The following is a 12,260-nucleotide window of genomic DNA, read 5'->3' on the forward strand; positions in this document are numbered from 1 at the left end:
TCCAGTGTGTAAGCACCCTTAGATGAGAAGACTGATCTTTTTTTTTGTTTTTTTACATTCAATGTGAAGTCAGCAGATAATCCATCACCCTGACTCCATTTAAATGTAAGCGGAAAGTGTCCTCCAACTTTTCTAAAGCCCACTAAGTGCCATAGCTTGTCTAATTTCTTGGACGTTAATTGTTACAAGACAGGCTGCGGCACTTCTCTGGGCTCAATTTAAACATCCAGTGCATGCCCAGTCTATAATCTGTAATGTAAGAAATTGGTGGGAGGAAAAACATGTATTAAACAATTCTTTCAAATCTTTATTCAAAGAGAAGTGAGAGGGGACTTTTTTTTTTTTTTTTAGTTGTGTTGAAATCAAAGTATTCCACAGCGTAATGCATGAGGTTGGAGAGTTTACTTCAGTTTCTTGACCTCCTACAGTCATGGTTATTAGCTTGTCAGTGTACTATCTTCTGGGTGGGCAATAGGCCACATCCTCCCCAGTCCCTTCTAAAACCAGAAGTGGCTGGGTTGTTCCTGCATTAGCAGTGCAGCTAAGGGAGACTCATGTTGCTTAACCATTCAGGCACACTTACAGTGGACCTACAGGGTCTGCTTGATCTGCTTGAGTCTGTAATAAGTCAGTTGTTGTAGTACAGTAATGGACTCTTGGGTGATCTAAAGCAGTTTTTGGAGATGGAGCTGGCAGGTAGGTGGTGAAAGGTCTGCCCAGTTGCTTTACCACAAAGATATTTTCATTTTTCTTCATCCTTCACCCCTATGTCGGGAGAAGTGAGGCCCTTTGAACAACACTTTCTGATTGAATACATGTGAAGTCCATATTTGCCAGGTAGACCTTTTGAAAAAAGCTGAACTCAGCTCTACCATGAAAATCAGACTATTCTTCATTCAACTCTCAACTCCTGCTGGTCTCCTTGTCCTCCCTTGCATTTCCCTCAGTGCTGACCTAAATTTCTCAAGCCCTCAGAGAGCGAGTGCTGAAACGTGATATAAATGTAAGGCCAAGCGCATATGGGACTGATCAGGGATGCATTTCTTTGGTCAGAGCAATTCATGCTGCTTGCCCTTCACTGGCAGCCAAAACCATAGTGGCGCTCTGCCCAAGAGTCAGTGTTTGGATAACTCTGTGTGTGGATTCATTGTCTTTATGAGTGCGTATGTGTGTATTCCCTTCAGTTTGTCTATGTATGGGTGTGTGCCTGTGTGATTACTCTCTCATGCATACGTGAGCATATGTATGCATAAAGTGAAGCCTTCTTGCCAGCATCGTTTTCTTTGAATGAAGGCTGTGACACAAATGACAGGAACTGATATCTGTTGCTGGTCCTGTGGTTTTATTCAGTGACTTGATGTATGAGAATTAATGTATGAGAGTGAGCAGGCCATGGACCACTAATGTTTTAAATTCTAAACCATAGTTGGAAGTTTTTGTGTAGCCATAATGATAAAATGCAGTTTTGTTTTTTGGGGTTTATTTATTTATTTATTTTTTTTGACCCTGTAGTTATTTAATTTTTTTTTTTTTTTTTTTTTTTTTGCTAACAAAGTCATCTATTTTGCTGCTGGTGCTCTTAGCCTCATTTTAACTACCTTCCCTGGATTTATTTATTTAACCTCACAGATTTGCATAGCAAGTGTTGCCACCTTCTGTTAAGTGAAGGGTTGTTGTGGCTGTGTGTCAATTCACATAAGTCTGCAAAATGTGAAGAAATCACATTTTGCAGACCCTGCTTGATTTTTTTTTTTTTTTTTCCTATAAGTGTTTGTACTTGGTGTCATTGGTCTTAATCAGTGTGATTGACAGCATGTTTTGACGCAGGCTGCTGTGCTGTCTGTCATAACTTTATTGGGGGAGGGACAAAATCTGGTTCCACGCATCTTATTTAACTTTTTTTTTTCCCTTGCAGCAGCCATAGCAGCTTAATGATGAGCTGTAAAACTCTGCAGCATTTCAGCTTCCATGACCACATGTTCATAGAGGGACAATGGTTTTTGCTTACTGCTAATACATTCCCCTCTTCTGTCCTCCTTGTCCTGTCCCTTTGTTACAGGAGCTGCTACCTCTTGTTCTGTCTTTCGAGCTCCCTGCCATCATGCAGTCTGACCCCAGCTCCCCCACTGTGCAACACATCTCACAGACCTACAACCTAACAGTCTCCTTCAAGCCCCCGACACGCCTTTATAGAGCCACAGGTGTTGTTCGCGGCTCACAGAATAACGCCAATGCCGTCAAGGTAAGAAGGATGTCACAGTTTAGAGGTCACAAATGGTCAGTGATGTTGGAGAATTTCCAGAAAGGGAAGGTCAGGGCCTTTTGTTACTTATTAGTAAGAAAGTTGTGGAACAAAATGCACAATATAATTTTCCAGAGACCGAGGCGACAAACACACTAAATTCACAAACCTAAGAAATGCTTTAAACCAAATGCTTAAATTTTACAGCCAGGAAGTGGAAGAAAGTGAATGGATGGATGAAGCCAGTGAATATTTGGCTGGTGTGCTTTAGAAATGACTCATTAGTCCATTTTAAGCATTTCCTAATAATGCACCAACTGTATTAATAATTTAAACTCTTTAACTCTGTCTTTAATCTCCTTTTTAAGTTGTGGAAAAATTATGTAAAGGCCAAACACCCATTGTGTGTCCGCTTAAAGATACTTGAACTTTGACCTCTGCAATTCTTCTCAGTAATTTCAGCACCGGGATATTTTAGCGAATCCCGACTCATTTATGTGCTGAGCCGCACGCCAAAAAAAAAAGTTTCCTGAGCCACACATTAGGGCCCACCAACATTGTCAGCATGCCTCACTTTTCTCATATAAACCGCTTCATTACATTGTGCACCATGGGGGCAAGAGAGTGCTGAGTGATGTTTGGTCACTCAAACTGGACGGCTGCTGGTTCAGCTCGCTCCTGCAAGGGAGATGCTGTCCCACTCACGGTAACTTTAAATAAGTCTTGGAGTTTCTTGCTGTTTCTTTTCTGCTGCTTGTGTATGTTCGTAATCATACTGCATGTTTCATATGTATAAACATACACAGATGTATTTCCTCAACAGGCATCTGGCTGTGAATAGTGCCAGGGAGGCTTCTCATAAATCTCTGCCAAACAAATCATATCCACTAGTTCATATTTTACCGACTGGAGCTCATTTTAGTTTGCCAACAGTTAAGTTTTGCATATGTGCATCTCTATTTGCTCATCAATGCCAGTGCACTTCTATGTGGATTTGCATACTTATGTTATGTTCTATGTACAGCAAATGTGTTCATATGCAAAAGCATTGCCCCTTCAAATCTGAGTTTTTGGTAGGTCTGAGGGGTCAGTCAGGACTGGGAAGCATGCCAGATGAAGGCTGGAGGATCGAATATGTGTGCTATGTTGTGTGGTGGTGTGAGACCCTTAGAGCACCTTTGAGAATTGCCAAAACCACTGTGGATTGTTGTCTTATGTTGGCCACAATGTGTGGATTCCTGTAGCAGAGGGGAAACGACATACTTTACAAGGCCAAGTGATGGCTTGCAGAGACAGCAAAAAAATTAGACTGTTAAGCTGCCCAGAGCAGTAAAAAAAAAAAAAAAAAATGCAATAATTTTCATTGGTTATATGGAAAAGACTGGTGTTTTCTCTGAGAATTTCAGCAGCACTGTTCTACTGCTGTGTTAACCAGTTAATTTCTAATCTGTCCTGGATACTGCTCAAAATTGAATATTGTTTTAGCTTTCTTCTACTTACATTCTTTAAGACTGTGTAACAATTTATCACATCTTTATTTGATTTAATACTGTTTAGCACTGTTTGATATTCATATAAAAAAAACCCCTGCAAATTGCTTTACTCTATTCAAAATGTCATTCAAAATATCATTTTACATGCATTATGCCTTATAATTAGTATGCATCAAAAATGAGATGCATTATTCATTATTGCTGCTGAACAGTTAAATTGACGTATGGATTTGCATCTATTTTTATATTTATCCAGGATCACAGTCAAATGTTTACTGGTTCCAGGTCTTCGTGTGAGGATCAGCAGCTTCTCTAAGTATATGTATTATGAATTAATGGCTGAACAAAACAATCAGTTTGAAAACTTGCTGTGATAGACATAAATAATAATGAAAAAATGTAAAAAATATGTTTTTTATATTTTGTTTTTATGACCGCACTGACCACAAAATGTTTTTATAGCTAAGCTAATGGCACCAAAACCCATTCGAAATGCAAACGCTAATCTTGACAAACATATCTGTTTGACATCAACACATTAACTGCAGGCTGATTTTAGCCATATGGTTCAAATTTGCTCTTTGAGACTGTGGATGACAACACACTGTCTGTACATTGCTGAAGAATTAATATAACCTGGCAATCACTTTACATAATTATAGTTGTTGTTTCTGACTGACTTTTATCTCGTGACTCTACCATGCCCTTAATTTGTAGGGGAAATGCAACACATTAAATGCCATATTACTTTAAACACAGATATCCCAATGATACCAGCAGCAAGTTTTTTTTGTGCGCGTGTGTGTGTGTGTGTGTGTGTGTGTGTGTGTGTGTGTGTGTGTGTGTGTGTGTGTGTGTGTGTGTGTGTGTGTGTGTGTGTGTGTGTGTGTGTGTGTGTGTTCGTGTTCGTGTTCATACCTTTCATACCTGCATGAGAGGTATGCAGGCTAAATTGATTATAAAGGAAAGTCTAGACAGCATTTTTGGGTGCAAATTCAGGAGGTCTCAAGTAGCAAGGGGGGCCATTCATAGAAAGACTAAGATGAAAGCCATCAAAAGAGCAAAATCTCAAAGAACGATCAGATGGATATCTTGCATGGCAGCATACAACAGGGAACATTTGGCTGCCTTTCAGTTGCCTCAACAGTTGCAGTCATGTTCACAGAACTTTGTCCTGTGCAATGCTCAGAGAAATTGCAAAATACCCAAGAGCTACATCTCAGACTACATGCCTCGGTTAGCGTGTTAAATGTTAAAGTTCATGACAGTCCAATTAGAAAAAGACTGAACAAGTATGGCTTATTTGGGAGGCTTGCCAGGAGAAAGGCTTTTCTGTTTAAAGAAAACATGGCAGCACAGCTTAGGTTTGCAGAGTTTTATCTGAACAAACAACAAGACTTGTGGAAGAATGTCCTTTTGGACAGATGAGATGTGTGATCTCCAAAGTGGAGATGTTTGACTAAAATGCACAGCACCACATTTGGTAAAAACGCAGCATATCAGCGCGGACACCTTATACCAACTGTCAAGCACTGTGGTGGAGGGGTGATGATTTGGGCTTGTTTTGAAGCTACAGGGTCTGGGCACCTTGCAGTCATTGAGTCAACCATGAAACTCCTCTGTATACCAATGAGGCCATTTGTCTGACAGCTAAAGCTTATATGTGCAGCGTATATAGCTTTACTCTTGTTAAAATGTATATATATATTTTTTCTTTTGTCATCCCTGTTTAGAGAGGTACAGCTTTGTTATTGGAGCACCTGGCCGGTAGCTTGGCCAGTACTATCTCAGTGACCACCCACCTGGACATCGCACCACAGCACCACCTCTTCATGAAGGGCCGCAACGGCAGCAACATCAAGCACATCACCCAGAGGACGGGCGCCCAGATCCACTTCCCTGATCCCAACAGCCCCCAGAAGAAATCCACAGTCTACATTCAGGGCACCATTGAATCTGTGTGCTTGGCACGACAGTACCTCATGGTATTTATCCTCAGTGTGTATTTAATTTGACATCCAGTGACTAAAAGGAATAATGTTAAACTGCTAAGCTGGTTTCTCCCAACGTTGTTTTTGCGGTTAGGAGATGGCATTTGCATTATATTCCTTCCATGTACAGATTCCACATACTGTGTGGTAGCTAGAATGGATGCCACTGTTTCATCAATATCATCATGGCATGTGTGAATGATGCGTGGGTTTTAAGATGCGAGTTAGGAAGTAAACCACAATTGCCTTGGGGGTTTTGAATAGCCTTGGGAGAGATTTGCTTGGCTCTACTTGAGCTGCTGAAATGTCTTTCGGATAAACAAGAATTTGTAACCGGCTCAAGGTTAGCCCGCATGAGTTATAGCTGCTACATACCTGCATGTAAGATGGACACACACACACAGTTGTGTTAGTTTGGCTTGAGGTCTTTGTCCTTTCTACATATTACTGATAATGGGTTGGCCTTCTTGTATGGTAGATTTTGGTGAACTGGAAATCAACCTGACTATAATTCCAAGATTACATTCAAGTTTGGACCAAGGATAGCACCTCATATTTAAATTTCTTTTGGTTAAAATGCTCAGTGGTCATTCTTGTCTTGTTTCCCATAACCACTGAAGCTACCCGTATCTTAAATTACTTAGGAGTATAATCAGAGGTCTGTTTCAGATATGTGTAAAAGTAATGGCTGTTTAATTACTGTTGGCTTCGGGCCTCTGCTGAGCTGGTCTGTATATGACATCTCAGCTGTAAACAGCTTTGGCTTTCTGTTTGGACATCCATAATGTGGGGCAGTAATTCTGCAAGAGCTGCCTTGTCTTTGTCTGCGGTCTCCTAGTTGGCCCCAAAGACATTTAGCAAATGCCAAAGTTGTTTCAGTGACTAAACATGACTTTCTTTTGGAAATGGGACACACAAGAAGGAGCTTCTTAAGTGTCTCACATTGGGGAAGAGTTAAAAAAAAAAGAAAAAGGGATTAATGAGAGAGAAAAGAAACGATTGGAAGAGAATCCCAGAAATTAACAAAAGTCATAAAGAGGGGTAGGTGAGTCGCAGAATAGATGTACAGGAGTGGGAGAGGCATCCCGCCCGCAATAGTGTACTGTGTGATTTGGCTTCTTCTAGCCAGACTATAGATTATAGCTCCAATCTCAAGCCCTGTCAGAGCCAGTCTGGCTCTACTCTCTGCTGCTAATTACACCCACTCACAATCGGAGCGCTGTCCAGCTCTCAGCCCAAAATATAGATGTCTGTGGTGCTTGTGGTGGTGATCATGCAAAACAGATTGCTGTTGGCGGAATTTCCCAAGCTCAGTGTGGGATGAATCCAGCAGTGAATCTTGTATTTATTGGTATGACCAACGTGTGCTACAAATGGTATACTACTACTGAGAAATGGCTTATATTGTTGGAACACACATGCATACTAGCAAGCTTTTCAAAGACATTGGTGACATGAGAAACCAGAAGTTCTTAGCAAAAAATGTATTTATTTTGTTTTTGCTCCACAGGGCTGTTTGCCTCTGGTATTAATGTTTGACATTAAAGAGGACATTGAGGTGGAGCACCAGTGTATCACAGGACTAATGGAGCAGCTGGATGTCTTCATCAGTATCAAACCAAAGCCAAAACAGCCCAGCAAGGTATGACTGCAGGCCTACACTCACACAGCATGAAAAGTTGGAAATTCAGGCGTTGCTAGTGACAGGACTTTGGGGAGGGAAATTTAGTCTTGAAGTTACAGTTACTTCTATCCAAACCAAAATATTTTAACTGTTCAATTTATCACAACATGCTGAATCCTAATGATTTTAATAAACCCCTGATCTTGCCTTGAGCAGCATCATATGGTGAATCTGGATTCACTGCCATGGAACCACGAAGAAAAGATTTAAAAATGTTTCCAGCTTTGGAGAATGCATACTGTCTACAGTGTGCTCAAAATGATCACCATCAGCCATTTTTGTTTGTTTGTTTGTTTTTTATCAAGTGTCATCATGAGTTATTTAAGGCTTTTTGTGTCCTCAACAGTCATCTTATGGTATAGTAACCACAAATGATGACTCCAGATTACTATCAAAATATGATTTGGAAATATTCAGGTTCTCATGACGAGCCTAAGAAAAATGTATAACAAAACATAAAGAAAACAAGCGGCCACTTTCTCAGAGCAACTGTAACTCAGAGGTTTATTTTTCTGCTATCCTTTGGGTAAACCCCCAATATAAATGTTTGTGTCTAAGGAGAGGAGAATATAGTAACAGTTCCAAATACTGCATTATTTATGGCCTATTAAGTTGGCTTAAGCCATTTAGTTTTCAATCCATGTTTATAGATGCCAACACATTGTCTTTGTTATTATAAGCTTATTATATGATCAGCTCTTAGTCTTGTTTAAATTAAAGTGGACATCTAATATTTGTGATTTCTTTCTTTTTTTCTTTTTTTTTTATAAGATTAACAGAATAAGAGTGGCATTAAAAAATATATGTATAGAGGATATATTTGGCTATGATTTCCCTAACCCCTGAGTAATGTTTTTAGGACTGACACCTAATGGCGTGATTCGAAGCAAGGATCTATTCAAAGTTTTGCCTGTTCCATGTCAAAAAAACTGGCTAAATGTGATCTCCCAAGAACAGATCAGTGGCGGGACATAGTAAGAGAAATGCGCACTGCATGGAAAAAATTGACTCATTCCTTGATGACTAAAGCAGGCACCCATAGAAAATATATAGACCAAATAGTATGACTATAAGTCAAAACATGTCTCAAAGCCCTCATTTCTCTGAAAGTCTGAACATCTTAGACTACAATTTTCTTCCCCCTCATTTGTTGTGTGTTCCCTTCTCAAAGGAAAAATGGGTAAATTCAAAGTTAAAAAATAAATAAATAATATGTATAGAAGAAGCTAATACTTCTTCCTTCCATCCATCCGTTGTTTTCCACTTATCCTTTTTCAGGGTTGCGTGGGGGCCAGAGCCTATCCCAGCTGTCGTAGGGCATGAGACAGGGTACACCCTGGACAGGTCACCAGCCTGCTGCAGGGCAAACACAGAGAGACAGACAACCATTCACACTCACATTCACACCTATGGGCAGTTTAGACTCACCAATTAACCTAACCCCACTAAGATTAACTGTCTTTGGACTGTGGGAGGAACTCGGAGTACCCGGAGAAGATCCATGCGAACATGGGGAAAACATTGCAAACTCCACACAGAAAGGCCCGGGCCAAGGTGGATTCAAACCCAGACCTCCTTGCTGTGAGGCATTAGTGCCAACCACCATGCTGCCACTAATTCTTCTTCACTTGTCTATATGTATTTTCCACTTGGAGCTGCAATATGTACTTGACAGTTAATGTTTACTTTAAGAGGAAGTGTACAGACACTGTGTTTAGTCTCCCTCTCTGCTAAACTAGCTGGGCAATTTGTATTGATCCTACAGAGCTTCTTTCAGGCAAAATAACCAAATAAGGGTAACTTATTTAATTAGCTAAACAGAGGAATTATTCTGTGACAGTTATTTGCTCATCACATTATGTAAACTTACATATAGAGTAGATAAATGAAGCACGCAGAAAAGGAACACTTGTTTATATGGATAAACTTTACATAGGTCCCACGTGTTGCGATAGCCTTTCAGAAAATTATAGCATAAAAATCCACCAAACATAAACTTGCATATATTTTTATTTAACTGTTGCTTCGCAGCAAGAAGGTTCTGAGTTCAGACCTCCTGGTCTGCTGGAATTTTTGTTGAAGTTTGCATGTTCTCCCAGTGCCTGTGTAGGTTTCCTCCAGGTGTTCGGTTTCCACGCACAGTCCAGAGACATGCTTGTTAAATTAACTGGTGATTCTAAGTTGGCCGTAGATATTCATGTGAGCATGTGTGGTTCCCTGTGATGGACTGGCAACCTGTACAGGGTGTACCTCATGCCTTGCTCTGTGGCAGCTTCAATGCGCCGCAAATGTGGATTGATTGAACAAATTAAGAAATTGATAGGATGCCCTAAACTTAAGCAGATCTTATAATTGATTCAAGCGACTGTCATTAACTACATTCAGTTTCTTCAGTCTCTTATCATAAGAAGTCACCACATTTAATAGACTACATTAAAAATAGTCCCACTGAATCCAAGCCTCCACTAAACATTAAAGTTTAGATGAAAATATATATATATATATATATATATATATATATATATATATATATATATATATATATATATATATATATATATATAATATATATTTTTATTTTTTTTTTTTTTTTTTTTTTTTCCTCCCATAGAAAAACACAGCTGCTGTCCTACTTGTTCAAATGCAGCGTCAGAGAGGGGGAAAAAAGACTACTGAGAAACAAATAAGCCACTGTTCCATTTCAGATTTACTTTCCATCAAATGACAGCATGACTTTGAAATAAATTATGGATTGCCATGTCATATTTCATCACTGCTAAAATTTAGAAAAGGAAAAACTGGAACCCTGTACCAACATAGAGAAGGGTTTTGGCAAGTCAGCATCTGCCACAGTGGAGAATCAGTCTCGCCTCTGCACAGCCTGCCATGCATGTTTCATCTGCTGGACAGGAGCACTCTGTCTTTTTTAGTAGGAAAAGCTGAAACATAACAAAAAGTTAAGTGGCTTCATTCTTAGTAAATAAGGTAGTAATTTGGAAGTAAGCTTAATGACCTTTAATTAAATGTAGCCAGTATTAGTGAAATCTTTTTAGATTTTGCATTGGATTGTTGTATAATCTGTACTCAAACTTTGGTGCACATTTTTTGTATATACAATTGATCTAATGTTACTTATAGTCTGCTGTTGTATACTTAGTATTCCTAATCATATTTCACTGCTTGGCCTCAACCTGACCTTCTCTTCAAGGTGCCCACATCCCACCCTGAGTCAGGGCTCAGTGCCCAAACCTAGACAGGCCTGCAGGGACCAGTGTGGAAGTGCCAATATAAACACTGACCCAGCCCAGATCGTCTTAAGAACCCTTCACTTAAACATTTTAATGAGGTGACAGCAATAATCCAAAAGGCCAGTCCAAATGGATGCCACAGCCGCTCTGCTTCCATCACTTTGGCAGTCCCGTAAAGGAGGGTGTGCCCGTGTGTGTTGGGGAGACTTATCGTTGATTGCAAATCATTTTTCAGAAGCTCCCTTTTGGCAGAACACAAAAAGCCAGCACTTTTAACATTTATTTGATGTTTATTAAGGCAAAGTTTCCTGTCATTTCTTTCAGTGATTTAAAATCCAATTGTGAATTTTTTTTTGTCTCACTGTTCTTTAACAACCAAATCAGAGAATGAGATATGTTGATGAAGAAACACTGGTTCAAACTTTGCTCCCATGTTTCCTCCTCTCTCCCACGCTGCCTCAGTGTTTATCCTTCTAATCTACTCTTAATTCCCTCTTCCTTCCTCACATTTTATGTTTGTCTTCCCCCTCAGCCTCCCTTTCACTCCCTATCTCTGGTGCAAACATTCCCTACCCTATCTATCCCTTGCTCCTACCCTTGCTTTTCTCCTGTGCCTCCTTGTTTCCTGATTATTTCCTTGTCCATCGCACTTGTTTTAATTATTGATCTTTTCTCATCATCTCTTCCTTCTCCCTCAATCTCTTCCAGTCTGTGATTGTCAAGAGTGTGGAGAGGAATGCAGTCAACATGTATGAAGCCCGAAAATTCCTCTTGGGTCTCGAGAGCAATGGAGTGGTGTCTTCCTCACCCCCTGTGGCATTGAATCCTAGCACTAATGGTCCTTCCCCATCCCTCATCTGCCCCGTTGGCCTGGACATCCTGGCCTCAGCTGGACTGGGGCTGAGTAATCTGGGTAATGACAGTGTTTGACATGCTTTGTTTTCCTCATGATGGGGAAAAAATCTAGAACAATGAAGAAAAATAATTACCTTTTATTTCTTGCACAAAATGCCTCAGCGATAAATTGTATCTTAGTCAAAGAACTAATATCTTCATGAATCATTGTCATTCCCAAATATACAACAGAAAGTATTCACTGAGTCATTTCCTTTGGTTTACATAATTTAAAAAAAAACAGTCTCCTTTACATAAATAACAGCTGATGATTATATCTCTATATACCCTTTACAGTAGGAGCTGTCTGTATATATGCAACTCTAAATCTGCACATCTTTGGTCAACCATCAGAAAATAACCTCAATACAAATCGAGCACTTTGAATGAATTGTGAACATATGAATCAATGGATGATGAACGGTTCTCATCGCGTAGGAGTTTGTTTGTCTGCAGCGCTGACCTCAGCATCTGAGCTCCACAGAGTCGAGCTCAGAACAGATGTCGAGCCGTTTTCCTTTCCAAGGGTGGCTTTTAATTGGTGGTTGTGAGAGTGCGTTTTGTAGCGTATGACAAATCTGCAGTCACCTTTATCTGATTTTTGCATTCTTGTGATTTAAAAAAAATAAATAAAACATGGAATTGAGGACATGAGTTATATCAGAGGCACTAAGAAATGCAGATAGGATAAGCTGACAGGAAGTGGTT

At 39.8% G+C, this 12,260-nt stretch overlaps 1 protein-coding gene across 1 annotated transcript in view; it reads left to right on the plus strand.

Annotated features, from left to right (window-relative positions):
* The window catches only part of bicc1a (BicC family RNA binding protein 1a), a 63,832-nt gene that overhangs the window by 40,599 nt on the left and 10,973 nt on the right, over nt 1-12,260 (plus strand). The window contains exons 7-10 of the mRNA XM_030747360.1: nt 2,060-2,242; nt 5,469-5,720; nt 7,237-7,368; nt 11,367-11,571. Of these exons, the coding sequence (XP_030603220.1) occupies nt 2,060-2,242; nt 5,469-5,720; nt 7,237-7,368; nt 11,367-11,571 (772 nt within the window). The remainder of the gene's footprint in view (nt 1-2,059; nt 2,243-5,468; nt 5,721-7,236; nt 7,369-11,366; nt 11,572-12,260) is intronic.

This window comes from Archocentrus centrarchus, chromosome 15, assembly GCF_007364275.1.
Source record: "Archocentrus centrarchus isolate MPI-CPG fArcCen1 chromosome 15, fArcCen1, whole genome shotgun sequence".
NCBI classification, from domain to species: domain Eukaryota; kingdom Metazoa; phylum Chordata; class Actinopteri; order Cichliformes; family Cichlidae; genus Archocentrus; species Archocentrus centrarchus.